The sequence below is a fragment of the Dipodomys ordii genome, unplaced genomic scaffold (genome assembly GCF_000151885.1).
Source record: "Dipodomys ordii isolate 6190 unplaced genomic scaffold, Dord_2.0 Scaffold2, whole genome shotgun sequence".
In the NCBI taxonomy this organism is placed as follows: domain Eukaryota; kingdom Metazoa; phylum Chordata; class Mammalia; order Rodentia; family Heteromyidae; genus Dipodomys; species Dipodomys ordii.
In genome coordinates, this window is record NW_012267218.1 from 20,100,849 (window position 1) to 20,122,925 (window position 22,077).

The window sequence follows — 22,077 nt, forward strand, 5'->3', positions numbered from 1 at the left end:
TCATTGGGAGAGCTCCAGCTAGTCCAAAGCTCTTGTCTCAAGAAAATCCAGATTTTGGACACGTTGAGCTGTGCCCTACCATCTGGGAAGGATAATGCTCACAGTTATGGCTAAGCATTCACCCAGCCCACGTCTTGCATTCCCTACAAGCAATATTTGCTTAGAGACTTCTAGAGTGCTCTGAATCATTCCTCAGACACACCCCTTTCAAGTTTTGGAGTGGGTAAGATTTAGAGGTGAAGTGGCAGGAGGGAGGAAAAGAAGAGGCAAAATAGAAGAGGTGGGAAGAGAAAGCATGTTGTATAAATAACTAAGCAGGGCCATTAACTGTGACTGATGGATTGCCTAGAATAGTGGTCATTAAAATACCTCTTAATTAAACAGGATATCAAACTATTTGCATGTGATTTTCTGCAGGGAGAATGTCAGAACCGACACCATAATTCCTATACCAAGACACTCTTGGATAGCCCCGAGACCCATGGAGCCAGGATCCCTTGAAAAGCCAAAGGTCTTTAGGGATTGGCTAGTTGCCCATTTGAGCATTGAAGTAATGATCTTATATTTGGAGACTGACAGGTGTAAGTTCACATCCCAACCTGGCTGTAGCTTGGGCTCATCACTGAATAACTTTCTGAGTCATTTTCCTCAGCTATAAAATGGGGATAATAACAAAACCTCCCCCATGGGGGTGTTCTGAGAATTAAATCAGATTAAATGCTTGTAAAACACTCAGTACAAGGCAAACACTGTATAAATATAACCACTCTGATTCTTATCGTTGTGAATTACCACAAACAGAAGTACCAAAAAATGTTGACCAGATGGTTCACTGGAAACACCAAGAGACCACAGGAATTAAGCCAGTGATTTTCTTCAACTTCTCTACTTATGAATGAGGACACATGTCCCAGTGCTACAAATCTCAGTGTGAAGTGAGAGAAGGAGTTAAGAGTCTTGGGTGAGCAGAAGAAGGAAACAAAGCAAATCCCTTGTTTATTTTGTTTCACACCCCCCACCCCTCCAGCTTTAATTCTTCGTAGTGCGTGCATCAAAACACAGTATCTATTCATGTCGCGGGGGCCAGCAATACTACCCAGAAAACCACTTTCACCGAGAATCAAGGTCTAAGCTCAGTTCTTGGCCCCTGGCTGTGGCAGTGAGTGCGAGGTAATTCTCAATGCATTCCAACTTCAGCAACAGGGACACAGTCGGTCACCTGGCCTCTATCCCAAGGAACAGTGAGTGACCTGGATTTCTGGGCTCAATTCTGAGTGACAGAACAAAGTCGGAAAGACAAGAGGTAAAGAGACAAGGGAGGGATGTCTAGAGAGTGGGAACAAGAACTTGGTTGTAGCTATCCAGTTATATTATCTCTCTAGCAATTTTTTTATCTGCCTGCAACAAACCTTGGACATCTGACAGAGAACTTCCTTCCCCACCTGTAAGTGACGCTACTCCCACTTCATCTCCAAATGGAGCCAGAGACTTCCCCAAGAATGAGCAGGAAACAGGATGCTTTCTTCTCTCTGAAGCTGCAAATTCCGTCTTTGTTCCCTTATGGGGATAGCAACATAAAAGAAAGCAAGTCTTATTGGGAGATGACAACAGACTTACAGTCAGATCTCAGCTCTGCCCTCTGTCCACGGGTTAATGCTTCCGTTTCTCTGAGCCTTCATCTTCTCATGCATAAATGGAGATCCTCAAAGTAACTCATCAGTGAGTTGTATCCATGGAGGTCATTTATTCACCATTCAGTATTTGATGAATGAGTGCCAACTATAGGCCAGAACCTATCTTAAATATTAAGGATATAGTGAATGAACCAGACTACCCTTTGAGGGTTTGATGGGAGGGGTAAACAATATAACAAAGATATATGATGTAATATCACATAATAATCAGGGCCATAGAGAAAAAGGAAACAGGCTAGGTGGAAGCAGGAGCCCCCCATATTAGAGAAGACAGTTAAAGAAGGCCTTTCAGAAGTAATATTTAAGCAGAGACCTGAAGAAGGGGAGGCTTATATATACCTTATATCGACAGTACAGGCAGGAGACTGGCAATTAGTAAGGCAGTAGGCAGGTCTTTCTCAATTGGGTTCTTCTATAAGGATCAAAGGGTGAAGATTGTCATTCACACATAGTCCTCTCAGGTGCTCAAGAAACACTCAGACGAAGCCAGTAGGCTCATGTGTGTGTATCAGACCTACCCAGGAGGCTAAGATCTGAGGATCACAGTTTGAAACTAGCTCAGGAAGAAAAGTCCATGAGACTCATATCTCAAAGTGGGAGAGTGCAAACACAAACAGGTCTAGGACAGTGCCCAGGCCCTCAGTTCAAACTCTAGGAGTGACAAAAGAAAAACAAAAGGAGGAGCTGGGAAGGTGGCTCAGCAGTAGAGTGCTTGCCTTACATGCATCCATTCCTCAGCACCACCTAAACAGAAAAGCCAGAAATGGCGCTGTGGCTCAAGTGGTAGAGAGATAGCCTTGAGCTGAAGAACAGAAGGACAGCACCCAGGCCTGCCCCCAATAAAAAGCAAGGAAAGGAAGGAAGGAAGGAAGGAAGGAAAGGAGAGAGGAGAAGAGGGGAGGGGAGGGGAAAGGTGGGGAGGAAGAGAGAAGAGAAGAAGGAGGTAAGAGGGAGAGGAGAGGACAAGAGAAAAGAGATACCTTCTCCAACTGGAGGGAGCAAAACTGCCCTCTATTCTCTTTAGCAGAGGAGAGAAATAAATCAGGAAAATTCCAGCTCCCTCCAAACCATGGACACTGATTACAGATTCTGAAATGACTTCATCCACAAGTGCGTACACTCAGTATGGTTACTTTCAAATTTAAACTTGAAACAATTATCTGCAGTTTGGGGGTGAACCTGGATTTTCTAACTAGAAAGGATAAGAAAGAAAGGTCCTTGCATTTACCACTGCTACATCCGTGGACCTTATGCCAGGGGAGCCTCTCCCTAACCCGCCCTTCATTGGAATAAGATCATTGCAAAACACGTGAGTTTAAGACTTTCCCCAATTCCTTCTACACTCCATACTGTGTTTTGGGGAACACAGAGGAGATGGCACAGCCACACTTCTGAAGAGAGCCCCCTCCTACATGAAGGAAATTAAATGACCAGTTAACATTGACTGACCTAAGTGTTTTGAACAAGTCAGTAAACCAGGAGGTATTATCATTCCCATTTTTCAGATGTGGACATCTAGGCACAAAAAGCTGGGGCAGGTACCCAAAGTATATAACAGATCCTGCCTCTCCCCCTCTCTCCTCTCTCTTTCTCCTCTCTCTCTCAACTAACAAGTAGGGAGCTTCTTTCCCACCCCTATCAGACATGGGAAAATGGGAAAGCAGAGAAAGTGGGATAAAAGCAACATTAATCATCATAAAAAAACTCACATTTCTGTGTGCTGGGCACAGTGCCCAGAGCTTTTCCGCATCATTTCCCTTAATCCTCACCACAACCCTCACAGGGAGGAAACATTATTCACCCCATTTTACAGATAAGGAAACTAAGACCTTAGACAGAATGCTCTGTCATTAATGCCACTCAGACTCAGAAACACACTAGATAAGGGTCCAACTGTATAATATGAAAACTTTCTGAATAAAAGCACAAACTGGGACAGAAACTAACTGGCTTAGGAAGCTACAAATAAGAGAGAAGAAGCCTGGGCACCTTATCTCACAGACATGAGACCCAGGTATTACCTCAGCCAGAGGGGACACATTAGGTGCAGTGTAATTCAAGAGCCACAGTCCTGGGAGTCCTCCGTTCCTTCTGCACATACTTTGCAGCCCAGGGACTACAGCGATCATAGGACCAAGTGAACATTCCCACCCAGAGCCAGCAGCATCTGCCAAGGCCTCACAAAAATTACCCACTACCCATAATCCCTTGTCCAGCTGTCCAAATCCACACAGTCCTCTTTCCTGGTCCCTTTCTCCCAAAGCTAAACAGTTCACTGGTATGCATACTCTAATGTCAAGAGGCAGCCAAGGAGAAGCTGTCTTAGCAGCTGTGCATGTTCATTTACCTAGACAGGGCTGTCCTCACGCATGGACGCAGGAGTTTTCATGCAGATAGAGGTGGAAAAAAAGCAAGGCTGGCCACTGGCCTCTGTGTGCACTCTTCCTAGGCTACCGAACATCTGGACAGGCCTTTGGCCTTCTGCTGAGGATTATATATTTTTTTCTATAACATTAGAATTATATGAAACAAGGCCAGGATTGCACCTCCCCCCAAACACCTCCCACCTCCAGGAAGAATGAGCAACAGATTCCTCCTTCTTTTCCAAGAACACAAAAACCATTTTGGTTGAAAGCTAAAACTACCTTTCAATAAAGAGGAGTCTGGTTTCTTGCTCTTCCTAGCTCTCTGAGCTCTTCAAACATAGAAGAGTGAGCCCATCAAAGCCCATGGGGCCATGTTAACTCTAGCCCCAACACAAATGTCTATTTATCTATAACTCAGCCCTAGTGCCCTGGTGCTGTGTGCTTTTGTTCTTTGATGCTAATAACTCCAGACCGAAAGCAGAGCAGCAGGTAGCAGCTGTCAGGTGCCAGGCTTCCAGGCAGCCTGGGAGGCAGCAACAATTGGAGAGTAAAGCAGTAAAACATCAGGAAGGAACCAGAAGGGAATTTCTATGGTCCAGGTCACTGCTGTGCCCAGACACCTTTAGGGACTCTAACATAATTGTAAAGGTTCTGGATTTAGGAACACAGGTTTGACTGGCAACTAAGAGGCAATCTATATGTTCAGGATACAACCAGAGATTAACATAGACAGTCACTTGGTTTTGAGAATTTTAAGAATAGGCATGGAGGTATGATGGTCTGGGGTTTGAATTGTGGTTTGCTGTCTTGTTTTTAAAAGATCTTTGGGCCAAGTGCCAGTGTCTCACGCCTGTAATCCTAGCTACTCAGGAGGCTGGATAGCAGTTCAAAGCCAGCCCAGGCAAGAAAGTCTTGGAGAGTTTTATCTCCAATTAACTTGGAGACTTGGATACCCTTATCTCCAACTAACCACCAGAAAACCAGAAGTGGAACTGTGGCTCACAGTGGTAGAATGTTAGCTTTGAGCAAAAGTGCTCAGGGACAATGGCCAGGCCCTAAGTTCAAGCCCCACAACCGACAAAAATAAAATCTTCAGCAAATTTCTTAGCTTCAAGTTCATCCCGTCACAGGAAATAGTAGTATATATACTTTTGTAAGTGTCTCTGCACTCCTCAGTCTCTTTGCTGGGCCAAATACACACAATGAAAACCACAGGCTTATAGAGGGGGAAAAAATGAGCTGTGACACAATGTCGCAAAATTTCACCAGTGACATATAATAAGAAGTAGAAACTATTGTTTTACTTGTTGGGAATATATAAGTGGGATAATAAATATAGTACTTCAGTTTATATGTGGTAGCAGAAGCTCATGACTTGCTTAGAAGGAGGAGGAGGAGGGTTACCTGGAAATGGCCAGCAGGCCACAACATCAGATGTGGGCTGGGATGCACAGGTAACACCCATGGCTGAGCCAGGTTTGAGGTGTGTGCATTCGGGTGTTCCTACACTGCTTAGCTTCTCTGACAGCAGTTTTCTGCCTTCATCTAGAGTATCTCATGGACAAAATCATGCATAACCAAAAGGAAAATCATTATGCTCCAAGTGCTCCCTAATATATCGATTGTATTGGAACAAATTTGCATTTTTAAAACAAAATACAGGACTGACGGCCCCTAATTTATGTGACTGTTGGCCAGGAGCAAATGAGACAATCCGTGTACAGTGTTTAGCACCATGCCAGGCACACAGTAAACAAACATTCAGGAAAATACATAGTGAAATCACTAAAGTGTCTGCTGACTTGTTGACACATCCTGGGCAAACTTGAAGTGACAAGTCGAGACTCCTATTGATCTGTTAAAGCCTTCAAACACAAGACATCACCAGCTAGATAATTCTTCCCAGGAAACTACAAAAGTCTCCCACCCAACAGGATGGGTGTTTGGGGAAAGTCCTGATAGAAGATGGGCACGGCTAGGAAACCTTATAGGACAGCTTTTAGGGAATGGATGGGGGTTGTCCTTCCCAAACTGTCGTATCAACCACCAGAGAGGAATATACACACCTTCACTCATCAACTGACTTGAATGAGATGATCTCCTTAGGACAGAGAGAAGTGCATTATGGGAGGGGAAAGAAATCCATCAAGCTCTATGGTAGGAAACATACCCTATGCACAAGTATCCTGCATCTCTGCAGGAACTAAGTGGCAGGCTCTGTAGTCCAGTAGACTAAGATAAAAATCCTGGCTCTGCCACACATATGAACTATGTGTGGTACTAACACCAGCTTCCCTATTTGCATAAGGGGAACAATGACTGCTGTAGAGTTATAAGGAACTAATCTCTGCAAAAGCATCAAGCACCATGTCTGGCACGCAGGAAGTACCACATGTTGCTTGGCCCCAGTGACATCCTTGAAGGATGAATCGTCCCTTTTTCCAAGAAGTCCTTACTCTTAAGACTGATTTAGATCTGAGGATATAGTTCAGAGTTTAAGCCAATTGGAAGAATGTCCTAGGAAAAGTAGGCGGTCCTACCAGAGTTTCTGTATAGGGAACTTCTGCAAACTACAATTCAGTGTGTGCACATATAAACGCATACACATATACTAGCTTACGGGGGAAAAAAACCTCACAATGCAGCTGCCTTATCAAGGCTGCTGTACGGAGTGCAGGAAGGAGCCCTGGGTATAGAGTAAGAACACCTGGTGTTTTGTTTTACTGATTGTGTTTTGAGACAAGGCCTCATTATGTCACTCATGCTGGCTTTGAACCCACTATGTAACACGCTGGTCTCAAACTTGTGCCTCCCTGCTTCTCCTTCCAAATGCTGGTATTACAAGTGTATACCACCACATTCGTGTTTTCCTAATTCTTAGAAGTTTTGCTGAAATGCATAACAACATAAAAATTGCCAAACCAATGTGTTTATTTGCTTTTGTGGTGCTTGGGATTGAATCCAGGGCCTCATTCATGTTAGGCAGATGCTGTACCAGTGAGTCATATTTCCAACCTCTCACCACTTTTAAATGCAGTTTGGTGGTAATAAATGCATCTGTAATGCTGCACAATTATCATCGTCATCTATCACCAAAACTCATTTCATCTCATCTTGTAAACCTAAATCTCTTATTTCTCTTTCCATTCTCCCCTAGCCTCCAGCAACAATCATGGATACTTCAGTCTTCATGAATTTGGGTAGTGTAAGTACCCCATAAAAGTGGAATCATGCTGGGCACCAATGGCTCACGCCAGTAATCCTAGCTACTCAGGAGGCTGAGATCTGATGATCACGGTTCAAAGCCAGCTGGGGCAGAAAAGTCTGTGAGACTCTGATCTTCAATAAACCACTAGAAAACCAGAAGTGGCGCTGTGGCTCAAGAGGTAGAGCGCTTGCCTTGAGCTGAAGAGCGCAGGGACAGCACCCAGGCCCAGAGTTCAAGCCCCACAACCAACCAAAAAAAAAAAAGTGGAATCACACAATACTTGTTTTTGTGACTGGCTTATTCCACCTAGCATAAGGTTCTTAAGGCTCATCCATGTGATAGCAGGTCAGAATTTCCTTCCTTTTCAAGACTGAATATACACGCGGCATTTTAATTGCAGAGTACTGGTTTTGAGGCCTGATGACATTTTACTTACAGAGTTCTGGGTTTGAGGCCTGACTCTGTCCAGTCTCAAGTCACTATGTGACTTTGGGGATTTTTTTTTTGGCCAATCCTGGGGTCTGTGCACTGTCCCTGAGCTTCTTTTGCTCAAGGCTAGCACTCTACCACTTGAGCCACAGTGTCACTTCTGGCTTTTTCTATTTATGTGGTACTAAGAAGTCAAAATCAGGGCTCATGCATGCTAGGCAAGTACTCTACTACAAAGCCACATTCCCAGCCCAACCTTAGAGAATTTCACTCCACCTCTCTCAGCCTGCTTTACCATATACATAAGTAATGGGAATAATAATAGAACTAAATTACATGCCCAGGTTACGGTGAAGTTTGAACAAGACTATGAATATGGAAGGTCTTTGTAAACAACCAAGCACTAAGTTGTTCATTTATACACACCAAAAATATTAAGTGAAGCTCCACTATGCTACAAACTGGTGTCAAAAAGCAGATGAAGTAGGATCTCTATTCACAATTATACCATAAAATACATTTTAAAAATATGACGCAGGCTGGAAACTGGTGGCTTCGCACCTATAATCCTAGCTACTCAAGATGCTGAGATCTGAAGATTAAGGTTTGAAGCCAGTCTGAGCAGGAAAATATATAAGACACTTATCTCCAAATAACCAGCAAAAAGCTGGAAGTAGAAATGTGGCTCAAGTAGTAAAGTGCCAGCCTTGAGCAAAAGCCCAAGCAAGATGAGGCCCTGAGTTCAAGCCCTAATACCAGCATCAAAACAGGAAGCAAGAAAGGAAGAAAGCAAGAAAGGAAGAAAGCAAGAAGGCAAAAAAAGAAAGAAAGAAAAGACCCAGAAGACAACTGGAGAGATCTTTTTTTTTAGGAGGGGGGTCCATTCGTGGGGCCTGAACTCTGGGCCTGGGCGCTGTCCCTCAGCTCTTCAGCTCAAGGCTAACGTTCTATCACTTGAGCCACAGCGCCACTTCCGGCTTTTTTCTCTTTTTGCTTATGTGGTGCTGAGGAATCGAACCCAGGGCCTCAGGTATGCAAGGCAAGCACTCTACCACTGAGCCACCTTCCCAGCCCAACTGGAGAGATCTTTAGCCACTATAATCCCTGCTATGTTCTGAAGTTTTCTGTTATACTGTGTATCCACCAGCTATGGCAACATCATACATGCATGTCCTCAAGTCATTCAACTCACAAACAATAGCTCAGATCTAAATATGAATCTAAATTAGCCCTTTTCCTTCGCTCGCTCCCATCTCTCCAGACCCTCATTATTTCTTCCTTTAACTAATCTAACTACTTAAATCAGTTGTATTACAGGAACCAAAGGACAATTTCAGGAAAGAAAGTTGAGTTGGCCAAGACCTGTGGAAAATAGTCAGAATAGCCTAATGTCAATTATTACCACAGTGCTATATGCCTGGTAGTATTGACATTGTCTACTGTAGGGCACAATCTCAGGATCTATAGTTCAGAGAAAGGAATTAAGTTAGGGCAACAAATCTCAAAATGAACTCCATAAAAATACAAGATCATTGTTTTTATTTCAGTACTCTTTGTATTGTGCATAAGTTTATCCGATTTGGGGATGCGAAGGGGAATCACAGAAATGGTGAGACCAAGGACCAAGGGTGACCAATGGCACAGTGATACTCACGAGATACTATGTTGGAGATGAACTCTACAACTTTGGGGGAGGAGAGTGAGAGGGGAAGAATAGTGAGAGAAAATGGGGGGGCAACAATGTTGGACAAGAATTATGCTCATTTCCTGATGTAGCTGTAACCCTTCTGTACATCACCTGTGCAACAAAAAACTGCAAGATCAAATAAAATAGGAACAAGCATTCCTTGAAGGAAAAAAACCATATGGTAGTCAAGTAAATTTAGAAGACACTAAATTTTGGAAACGATAACCAAGTGTTCCAATACTTCAGACAGGCAACCTATAAAAATATACATTAAAATCCAAAAGAGGATATTGTCCATGGGTGATCTAGCTCTATGGACCCCTGAATACCCGCCCTTCATAGAACAGCTAGTTCTCGTGGAATGTAAGGCTGGCTTCAAGATTCTCAGAAGAGTTGGGAAGGTTTATAATTTGCACAAGCCTTTATCCTCACTCTCTTGTTCTCATCCTTAATTTACTGACCACATATTGCATGCCATACACCAACTTAGGCACTGGAGACTCAAAATCACTGCTCTGCCGTCAGTTCGTAGTAAATCCACTACATCAAGAGAGTATGCATACATGAGAGGGTGGCCTTTCTGGGTTATCTATTATCAGGCTTAGCACTCATGGGGGACTCGGAGTTGACAGAGGATGCTTCTAAGTCTTACTAAAGAAACCTAGAGGGCACAGAGCAACAATTGGGCCAAGAGTGTAGAACCTCTCTCCTTAACTGGCCAGCTATCTATTGGTACCCCCCAAAGACTGGGCTTTGGAAGAGGAATGGAGGGTACAGAAAGCTTTGAGCTCAAATGTCTGTTTGCTATTCATTATATGACCTTGTATAAGCTACAGAACTTCATCTGCAAAATGGATACCATTATATCAATTACAGAGTTGTGAAGAGTATCAAAAGAGGCAAATGCAAATAAAATACCTAAGAGCCTATCAGATACCATGCTCAATATAGATCACTTCCCTTTTGATTGGTTACATCTTGAAATACTGGGTTTAGCACTACCTGCCCTGGGCTTAAGGAGAGGGCCACCTATTGGCTCAAGTTCACGTTCAATTGTATACTTTGCAAAGTGTCTTTGTGCTGAAAGAATGAGTTTCTAGCAATCTAGGGAATCCCACAAGAAAATAAGTAGCTCTACTAGAAAGCTCTCTGGCTCCTAAGCCCCCAATACCTTTTCTGTTTCCCCCCTAGAGGCTTCCCCTATCTCACAGTTTCATAAAATAAGCAAGGATATTATGATATTCTGGAACTAAAAGACTAGGACCATACAGGCAACCTCCTAACATACACCTGTCCTATTTCCAGAGCTAAACATGATTCTGCAAGCCCCTCCCCAAGGGATCCAGACACCCAGGAGAAAGCATTCTACTGCCAGAAACCCCAGAGATCAAATCAGAGGAGGAGAAGTCTCTGCAGAAAACACACCCATCAATTAAAAAAATTGTTGGGGTTATAATTATTATCAATAACCATGTTTACCTTGTAAACATCTGTGTTACTATAATGGAAAATTGGTTTTAAAACAATAAAAACAAAATGGATTTTGTTCCTGGGAGGATAATGGAGAATTTACAAAGTGGAAGCATGTCTGTGTATCAGAAGTCCATCCCTTTCTGTCTACAGGTTCATTGACTGACACACATTCATTGTACATTACCCATGTCCCAGGAATTGTCACTCTTGTGAGGCAGACGATAATAATCAGAAAAAAATAGTTAATTGTAATTGTGATCAGTGCCATAGTGTCAAATAGGATACTGTGTGGCTGTGTGACATAGAGGAGGAAACACAGCAAGAAGAGAATTAACACATCCACACGGTTGGGCCTTCGACACCCCAACTATTGATTTCTCCCCTGTGCCCTGATTGGGAGGTCTGTGGTGGGGGGGAGGAAACAGTGATCAGAATATGATGGGAATAACCAGGAAAGAAGAATCAAGTGACTCAATCTCCAGAGCTTGTGTTGCACAGGGAACCCAGAAGGGATCTGGAGAATTACCTGTATTCCTGGACACTCAGTCATATTTGATAGCAGTGGACAATGATCTTAACTGTCACACAAAGTCCTAAAAGTTAGAGCTTTGACCATCTGGACCACAAGAATAGAGGGTAGACTTCCCCCAGCTCAAGTGAGGGCAGGGAATGGGGGTGGGGGTACTTGTACAAACTGAGCTCTAATCTATCTGTTGCCCTGTGCTTTGGAATTAATCAAACAAATCCCTTGATAAATCTGAGGCCATTATTAGACAACACTAATATCCCCCTTAGAGTAATCCAGACAAATACATTGGGGGAGAGGGGGAGGGCAGCCCGGATGGCTGGGAAGCAGCCGGCTCTCAGGTTCACAGGCATCCATGTAAGAGCACTTGGGCACTGCCCCCACCCCCACCCCAGATGTCTGTTCCAACACACCACAGGCTTCTGCCCTCTTAGCTTCTGGCAAGGGGATGAACTGAAGGATGGGAGGACAAGGCCTGGATTCTCTCCCCTCCCCAGGTCTGCCACTGACCTAATTTTCCACAAGAAAGGATTTTTTTTCCCTCCCTTTTTTGGTCTTGCTTGTTTGTAAATCATGTCACCCCAGTGCACATACAGCCTAAGGCAGGCCTAAGCTAGAAAGCAAGGAGAAGCCAAAAGACTTGGAACCGGGGCCCAGCTGCCATTTCTTAGGGAGGTCAAATCAGTAGGAATTGTGTTAGCTCAGAAAAGGAGTCAGAAGAGGAAGTTAGAAGGAGGAAGGTATATGTGCAAGATTATCCTGATTGTACATTCTTACACTGAACTGTAGACGCTATATGTTCTAAAGTATGTCCCTAGCTTTATATATGACCTCAAAGAGGTTTCTTAATCTTTGCGGGTCAACTGTCTCAATGCAGGGTATGTTGACCCCTTAAGTACGATTTGGACCTACTGAAAACATATCAAAAAAGGAACTGATTTCCATAATAGGAAGATGAGGTTCTTCATACTGCAGAAATTGACCTGGAAAAAAATTAGATCTGTCAGAAGGGGGAAAAATAATACAAAATAGAACTGACAGCAGCTAAAAATGCACATAGTGAAATTTGTTATTCAGTTAAAAAAATTGAAGGGAGAATCAAAGATTTTTGACAAAATTTAGACCTGTAAATTTGACATGAGAAAATTGGATATGGTAGAAATAATGGTCAGAAAAGAGCAGTCACAATGGTAGCAAGTATCTGGGTAAAATCTGATAGGCATACACACACACACACACACACACACACACACACACACAAATCACTGATCAATAAATCAAATCTTTATGATAGAGTACGCATAGAGAAAAAATGATCTTGTAAAAATAATTCAATAAAGTAGAAATGAATTAGAAAAAATAAGAGATGGTTTAACTATATTAGAAAGTAGATTAAGAAATTACATGAGCCCCACATTTTTGGTTTTTTTTTAAATAAAATGCTTCCTTGATAAGCTTATCCCAGGATTTGTCTAATTCTGATTATGCCAGTGTAGAGCTAAAAGGTCTTGGGATCAAACTGTGTGATCAAAACATCTTGATAAATGCTGAATAAAAAATAAGTGATGTGATCTGAAAAGTTCTGTCTAGTCGCAAAGGGGTTTTGTTTGTTTGGTTGGGCTTGATGGTATTTTTTAAACAGAGTCTCAAGTTAGCTTGGAATGCCCTATGTAGCTCAAACTGTCTACAAACTCTTGGTCCCCCTGCTCAGCTTCTTGAGTGCTGGGATTAGAGACAAGTGCCACCAAACCCAGTGCAAAAGCTGTTTCTTTACATTCTATTGAATCAACCACTTATCCTTAGCCACATATCGTTTCATCAGTGTGGTGTGGGATAAATGGATGCTGGATTGGGAGTTAGAATTCCTGGGTTTTGTTTCACACCTTACAGGCTATGAGATGGGAAGCTTCTTAGGAGCTACCTTGCCTCTCCCTTTAGGGCAAGTTTCATAAAAGTAGGTTAGATTGTGATGCTCAGGAAAGGGACCTGGTAATGAAGCACCTATGTTGGAGATGATAAGCAAGTTGTAACAATATTTATTTTATAATTTAATATATGTTAAAGATTTTCATGAAACCTTGAAAACAGTTTCTTGGATACTGAGTCAATGCTGACAAGAGACCATCCAGAAAATTACTGGAGGCCTGCAGGTCTAAAAGAGATGCAGAGAATATGGGATTCTAGCCCAAGCAGTCCAAGGTTCAGAGACACTTCTGTAATGGCTCACGGGGTAAAATAAGGTAGCCATAAAGGGGGTGGTCCAAAGTAGCTTGAACATCTCTTTCAGAATATGTATCTGAATCCAATCAAGGTAGAACAAAATCACTCGTGTGCAAGAGAAGGTATAGGTCAAAATCACATCAGTAAAAATTGGCAGTATCCCTGTATTCTTGGTGGACCAAGCAAGAAAGACTTGGATAATCAATGGCCACAAAGACCATCATCTAAAACCAAGCTGGACAGAGATGGTAGAAACAGAGAAATTAAGAACTCAAATTCCACATTAACTAACTGTCAAGACTCTTTCCAAAGGCAGATAGGACTTTACTTTCTACCACCCTGTTTCCTCATCTTTGGGAAAGATGAAACAACCCCCCCACACACACACACACACCAGTCAGGAGAATAGAGTATGAATGTGAATGTGCTTAGACCATCTCCAAGTATGAAGGAAGGACTTCACATTAGTTAGTTAATCCCCATTAACATTACATTTAGCAAACCTCAAAGAAACATATAAATCAAAATACATCATTGAAGCTGGGCATCAGTGGTTCATAACTATAATCCAGCTAGCTACACAAAAGGGTGAGATCTGAGGATCCAGGTTTGAAGCTAACCAAGGCAGACCAATTTGAGTAACTCAAAAAGTCAGAAGTACCGTGTATCATACCACTTAGTGTGACTCAAATAGTAGAACTCAGCCTTGAATATAAAAGTGTGAGTTTCCATGCCTTGGGTTCATGCCCCAGTACTGACACAAATAATCGTTATAATTATACATCATTTAGGCCTACTTAGGAATATATTTAGAGGTAGATACTGAGCTAAACTCTAAGTCCTAAGTTTATTGGTTGCACCGATTCAATCTAAAGGACATGTTTGGAGAAGTATGAGTCCAGAAAAAGCACTGGAGTAAGCTGGTGAGCCCCCCTCAACATGAGTCTTCACTCTAGTCTTTGTTCTGCTAGGTGTGAGGAGGGACTGAACCCACAGAAACCATAGTTTACTGCTTCAATAGCTCCCTTTGCTTTGTAATTGCCTGGAGATGTACCAGCCAGTCTTGCTCACCACTCTTTCCTCCAGGGCCTCTCCTGACACACAGTGGGCTGGTAATAAACACAGTAGCAGGAGTAATGTCAGGTTGTGCCAGTTCAACTAACATCATAAGGCCTCAATGTGAATGTTCTTGTGAGCATGGGTGCCCACGTGGACTCCATTTCTTGGTTCTAGTCACATGCCAGCTGGGTGGCTAACACCTCAATTTCTTCTACTTAGAAAACTATTGGAAGGCATTTCCCCTCTTCCCTAGGCTCCCTCATTCTGACTTACGCTAGATAAGCAACTTCAGATTGCTGAACAGCAACACACAACACAGCTGGGCGGGAAAAAAAATATCCTGTGTCCTGAAATTCCTGGAAAACTGAAATGCAGAGCAAGCACTCAGAACATAGACACAGCCCCAGCCCCCAGCCCCCAGCCCTGGAGAGCTGGAGACAGGAGGAGAGCAGCAAGCCGGCACCCCAATCTCAACTTCCTTAAGAAAGTATTTTGCTTCCTTTCCAAACGCCCTACTCCTGAGCAGAAATAAAACAAGCACAAGTGAATTAATTACCAGCACTTCCATTGCTAGCAGAACCCAGAACTTTTAACATCTTTGGGGAGGAGCTTCCCCTATGGTCTTTCAGACCACAGTGACCAGAGATAGGAGAGTCCTGCTCCCAATCCAGGGAGAGGCTTATGTGGCATTAAGCTGAGCTGCTACCCCCAAGAACTCAGTGCTCAACTCCAGGAAAATCCTAGCCAAAGTATTTCATGTTTAATTCAAAGAAGTACAAGGTTTAAGTCAGAATCCACATTTGCTGATCTCTGAGACAAGTACTTTATTTCAGAACTTTGAGCCACTGATTCCTATGGAATCCAGATAGTCTAAGAGACAGAAACTATCATGTTCAAAACCCTCAAGTTTGGCACCTGCCAATGAGGCTTACATTTCAACTCAGAGAGAGATGTTCAATCAGACAATTCTCTTGTTTAATTGAAGCTAAAAGGAAACTCGATGTAAGCTGGGTGCCAGTGATTCATGCCTACCATTTAAGCAACTTAGGAGGCTGATTGTTGTTGGGATCATAGTTCAAGGGCAGCCTAGGGAGGAAAAAATGTTCATGACGCCACTTCTCAATGAAAACCCACTTCTCAATGAAGACCCGGATGCAGCGGTGTGCACCTGTTAGCCTGGCTACCAGGAATCCTGTCAGTCAGATCACATCCAGGTGTGGGCCCAGGCAGGAAGTGAGATGATCTCAAAAATAGCAAAAACCAGGGCTAGAGTCATGCTTCAGTGATGAGTGCCTGATTAGCAAACACAAGCCCGGAATTCAAACCCTAGTGAGATTACTCTCCCTTGTTATGTCTGTTTATTACATTCAAAGTCATGCCCAGTTTGAGGTGAATTCATTCACTTACTCACAAGTGACAAATTTTTAAAGACCTTTCAATTGTTCGTGTTTTCCTTCTGCATGTCCCCTCTATAGATGACTAATGGAGTGAGTATATCCTACAGATGACGAATGGAGGGGGTGTATCCCCTAAGAATCATAAATATTAAGCTTCTCAAAGGTCAGAATTTAGGCTATTGCTTCCCTCAACTATATGTTTTCCTTGGACCTCTTCATTTACATCTGGGCTTTCCTTCTCCTCATATAATAGCCCTTTTCATACTTCTTGTCCCGCAATCAACCACTGTACCTACCTGCTTCTGTACATTTCTCCTCTTGGGATCCAACAGGCCCAGAAGACAGAAAGGGACATGGCCAAATATTCTAGCCCTCCCTCACTTTCACCCACTGACTTTCCTGTGCTATATATCTAAGAACACAACAGCATGTTATTGAAGCTGCACCTTCCTCTTTACAACAGTAATAGTAATAGTATAGTATGGTAATGATAGTAATAATAATAACATTTGTCAGTAGCACTTCAGGTCCCTTCATGCCAGGCACTGTTCTAAGCTCTCTACATGCATGACCTCATTTAAAGTTCATTATAATTCCAAATAACAGGCACTAGTATCCCATTTCACAGAAGTAAAAGTGAGACAGACATGAAGTCTTTTGTCCATGTTTGCACAGCCAACACATAACAGAGCCTGGCCAACTTCATCTAAAACCACACTCAATGCCTATGCAAGCATGACGTTCCCTTCCTAGCCATCCCTGTGGCTGGCCCCCCTCCCATCTCTATTTCTCAATGTAGATTCTGCTCTCACTAAAACCATATGGTTGCTTTCATCTGGCCTTTCTGCTTTAAGCTTTCCAATCACCAATCCACCATGCACACTGGCTTGAACCATCTTTCTAAAATTCACCTTTGACTCTATCACTACTCAAGTGCAAAACTTCCAAAGCCTCCCAATTATGAGAGGAAATATAATATCCAAACCCTTTACAAAGCATTGAAGACCTCCATGCCTAGGTGGTTCTCTAATATACTCCCCTGACCTGAATCCTTTAGTCCAGCCACATTAGCAACTATAAACTCCTGCAAATTGCTGCTGATGCCTAGAACAGCCCTAAATGCCCTTTCCTCCCAGTCTGATCATTAAAACTTCCAATTTCTGCCACAAAACTTCCTCTATGAAATTTTCTCCATCCCTGAGCTCCCCTCCAAGCGTGCTCAAGCACAGACACACACACACACACACACACACACACACACACACACACACACTCCACTTTCTCAAACTATACAACTTTCTCCTTGGTACTATACAACTGTAATGTGTGTTGTACCTCTTTACCTGATTGCCTTCCAAACCAGACCATAAGACCCTCCAGGGCCAGGTCTACCCTAGTACAGAATAGTCATTTACTATCTAATGAACTTATTCTAATAAATTGAAGGCCCATTTGAACAAACAGATGGTTTTCCATAGAGGACTGCTTCATAAAGGATTTTGAAGATAATTATACACATACTTTTAATCTCTAGTTTATATGCACATTTTCCTATACAATCTATATTTGTGCCAGAAATGTTCTTATCATGGTTTTATACTGAAAACAATTCTGGGATCATAGTAGCAAAGTGATATTATTACCAGTTCTCACCAGAATGAGGTCTTCAAAGATGAGATGTGACTCAATACCTTTCTATGGAGCCCTCGGAGCCACCTGGCCAGATCAACTAAGACTACTGCACACAGGCTAGATGCATTTGCCAGCACCCCTGGCATCTGGAACATTTTAGAACCAGCCTCCACCTGAAGCCACAGCCCTGAAACAGGGGATTGGTAAGGATTAACTAGCCAATTAAGGATGAGCAAATGTAGATTTCGGTGGCCTCCAAATCTTTATGAGCAAAAATTCCTCATTAAAACATAATTTTAGTCTTCTCCCAATAGATGTATGTTCTATGCATAAACAGCTTGCATAAAAGTTAACCATGCATTTTTGTTTCCTTTCTATATCCTCAAAGAACAGACTTGTATGCACCCCATTTTGGCAGCCATTCATCTATAGAATGATATTGCATACCTTCCTGAGAGGCAGAAGATGCAAATGATCAAAAATGGAGAGGTTGGAACTAGCTGCAGAGATACCCCAGAACCATGACGTCCTTGAACTGAAGGGACGCACACACTAGTGCCTGCTCTGGACAACCCCTGTTGCCCTGCTCCAGCAACAGAGCTTCGCAAAGCTCTGCCCATCAGAGAAATCTTCCTCTGTTGCTCTCCTGCCTCCCAGGTAGCCACCCCCTCTCTCTATGGCAGCTTTTCCCATATCTGAGGACAATTATCCTGTCCCCAGTGAGCCTCATCTGCTCTGGGGAATCTACAGGAGCTAATGGGTCCTCTCCATCTCCAGTGACAACAACATGCCTGCCTCAAACAGCCATTTTCACAAGCATTTACATGATCCCAGGCTGGCTGCTGCCTATAATTGTGACAGGAAATCATTGGTTTGTAAACAACAACAAAAGTCTCTCTCACTCATCTGCAAGCAGATCAAACCAAGTGGAATGTGTATGTGCTTAACAGAGTCAATAAAAACTGTACCGCCGTAAACATACTACTTCTCCCACTGAAAGAAAGAACGTATTGCCAATGGTGGCCAGGTAGTCTCAGGTAACAGCTGATTGCTGATTCATATATTCAACAGATGTTATTAAGATCATGTTCCTGGGAACTTTGTACCCATCCATCCATCATATTAATGAACACTCACACAGAAGAAGAGACACATATACACATATAAAATATGAACATGACCTACACACACTGTGTTATTAAGGCAACAAACACATGGCATTCATAAACAAGCTTTGTGTGTCTACTAATGAAGGGTAACTGAGAGCCAGATGCTGGTGGCTCAAACCTGTAATCCTAGCTACTCAGGAGGCTGAGATATGAGGCCTGTGATTTAAAATCAGCTGAGTCAGGAAAATCTATGAGACTTGTATTGCAATTATCTACTAAAAAGCCAGAAGTGGAGCTATAGCTCAAGTGGTAGAGCACCAATCTTGAGTGTCAAAGCTAAAGGACAGCACCAAGACCTTGAAATCAAGCTCCAGTATAGACACACCAAAAAGTGTAGAAACAAAGCCCCGCTCTCTGGATTCATATTTTTCTTTATAGTTTCCTAGGAGAGTACTTTCATATATACATTCTTGCACCAGGAACTAGAAAACCCAGCTGAGCCATCACAGCATGCATTAAGGATAGCAAAGCCAACAGGAGCCAAGAGACACATTAAAGTGCAGCCATTGGTTATATATGGGGGAAAAAAATAGCTCCACTCTGCATTAACGCAAGGCTGAAAACCCAACATTGAGATGAGCCAACAGCAAAGTATCCACAGCAATTCTGCCCCGTATGACCATGACTATGTGAGATGATCCACACCCATTTCCCAGCACAAGCTTGTGGCCCATGGGCCAGAGCTGGTGACACTTTAAGTTCACTACTTGAACTCAGAATGATGTCCATGTGCTTTTTTTTAAAGCATGCTTTTTTTAAACCACAAAATTATATGAGATGAGTGCCCTTTTCTTTGTTGCTATGTCAGGAAAATGATTGTCAATGGAGGTAGCCAAAAGCCAAGACTACCCTCCCTTTATGGTACAGAGGGAAACTGGCTTGGTGGCTTTCTAGTCTATGCCAATGTGAGAGCAACATCTTTTAGCCCTGTCTAAGCCTTCTCCATGGGAGACTTCCACCCAACAGTGCCAAAAACATGCGACACCCAGGGCAACCTGGCAGCGAAGGAAGCATTTATGAGTAAGAGCATGTGCTTCCTTCCAAAGCCAGCTTCCAGAAGCAGCTACTTAATGCTGCCTTTTCTCATCCTCTTATCTTGTTCTTTTTTTTTAATATATAATGCATCCTGCTGGGCTTTTAGAAAACTCTTCATTTTTTGTTGTTGTTGTTGGCACATCTGACCCCACTGACCAGGCAAGTCCAATCCATTCCCCTTCTCCTCTTCTCTCTTGCATTCCAGAACTTCTCCTCTTATTACATAGCAATTTGGGGACTTCTGGGGGTGGGATGGGGGCTCTTCAGAAATGTGGAGGTGTTAAATCCAAACTGAGAGCAGAAGATGAGATGGTGGGGGAGGAAATGAAGCAGACAACAAGCCAAACATGGGGACCATGATGAGTCTTTCTCAGTATAAGCTCCCCAGAAACAAAATGATTGGTGCATGAATCACATGTTTACATCAAAAATTGTTCCCACATCAATCCCACCCACCTTAGTTAATATTAATCACAAGCACGTAATTCTAAATAACTCTATGGTATTTGTTGTTAATGCCATATTAGAGAATTCCCACAAGCTTTACCCTGGCACAAAGGTTCATTCCTGTAAACGCATCCAGAAATCTATGCTCGCTCTTGCTCTCGCTCTCACTCTCCTCTCCTCTCTCTCTCTCTCTCTCTCTCTCTTTCACACACACACACACACACACACACACACACACACACACACACACATCCATTCCTTTCATCCATATTGCTACGGTCAGATCATGAGGAATAATGAAGAAGTCACAGAAAAACAGACTTTAGCCCAATATGGGTCAGCACTCTTTAATGTTCAACATTCATCAGACACACATCAGGCTGCCCATAAAAGTACCAAGTCTCCATCATCATCATGGTTGACTACCATACTTTTCTTTTTCTTTCTTTCTTTACTTATTTATTTGTGATTTTGAGAGGGTTAAATGCAGAGCCTTGAGCTTGCTAGACTGACCTGATACTGGTGAGCCAGAATAACTCAGAACTCACTGGTTAATTTTAGGATAGGATGGGTTTTTTTGTTGTTGTACTTGTTCTTTAGGGGGTGGGGCAGTGGGAGGTGTTTCAGTCATGGGGCTTGAACTCAGGGCCTGAGCTTTTGTGCTCAAGGTTAGCACTCTACCACTTTGAGCCACAGCACTATCTCTGTTCTGTTTCTGGTGGTTGATTGAAGATAAGAGTCTCACAGACTTTCTTGCCCAGAATGGCTTTGAACCACAATCCCCAGACTTCAACATCTTGAGTAGCTAGGATTATAGGCATGAGCCACAGTACCCAGCTAGGATGGATTCTTACTTTCCGCTTAGGTGTGTGCTTGAGCTGTAAACTACCCCACTTCTGGCCTCCTGAAATCACTGGAATTATGGGGAGCACCACCACATCCAGCTTTCCTGCATGGAGCTGGGGTCTCCTGGTCTGTTTTGCCTGAGCTGGTCTCTAACTGTGATTCTTCAGTTTTCAGCCTCTTAACTAGCTAGGAGCCGTCACACTCAGTAACTAGGTCGGATTTTTGTTGTTTGATTTTTTTTTTCTTTTCTAAGGATCATCTCTTATAGGGGAGGATGGGTAGAAAGCAATACAAATGTGCTACAAAGGTCACAGGATCTGTGCTTCATCACACACATATTTTTCTGGCCCCAGAGGGCCCCTCAAATTTCAGCATCTCCTTAAAACTCAGCAGGGGTCACAGCACATGGTCCCTACCTAAATTCCAGCCTTGTCTTGTCAGACACAGAAAAATACAAGGTGGGAGAAGTAATCTTTCAGGGATTCCATGGGTCAGGGGCTCCTCAATCTCTAAGCTCACTCTGAGCCCTTAAGCCTGAGCCCATCCCTTAGCTCTCCAAGACTAAACATGCAATGGACAGGGAACGATCTAGAAAGGAAAGAGGCATGAGAAAGTGAGAAGAAAGGAAAAAAAACATGAGTATTTATTTGGTGACCTCTCAGCCTGGTGAGCCAGTCACAAAAATGATTGCATTTCTCCTCTTCAGATTATCTCTATTTGTAAGTTGGTTCCTCATCTCTATTTGAAGGCAACTTATTAAGTAAATCAGCCATACATTCTCTCCCTGCACTTTCTGTATTCTCCGGAGACTCCAGGCAACACATTTACAATCATACCTGCAGGGATGGTTGTAGGAATATCTGAAATACACCGTCTGCTACAGAACAGA

The 22,077-nt window shown here is 42.9% G+C and overlaps 1 protein-coding gene across 2 annotated transcripts in view; it reads right to left on the reverse strand.

Moving 5' to 3' along the window:
* The window catches only part of Nrxn3 (neurexin 3), a 1,505,050-nt gene that overhangs the window by 1,474,211 nt on the left and 8,762 nt on the right, over positions 1-22,077 (reverse strand). The window contains exons 3-4 of one of the 2 annotated variants that reach the window (XM_013014269.1): positions 10,004-10,022; positions 6,322-6,328 (exon numbers count right to left, since the gene is read on the reverse strand). The exons of the other annotated variant lie outside the window; for it this stretch is intronic. Of the exons in view, the coding sequence (XP_012869723.1) occupies positions 6,322-6,328; positions 10,004-10,022 (26 nt within the window). The remainder of the gene's footprint in view (positions 1-6,321; positions 6,329-10,003; positions 10,023-22,077) is intronic. 2 annotated transcript variants of the gene reach the window in all.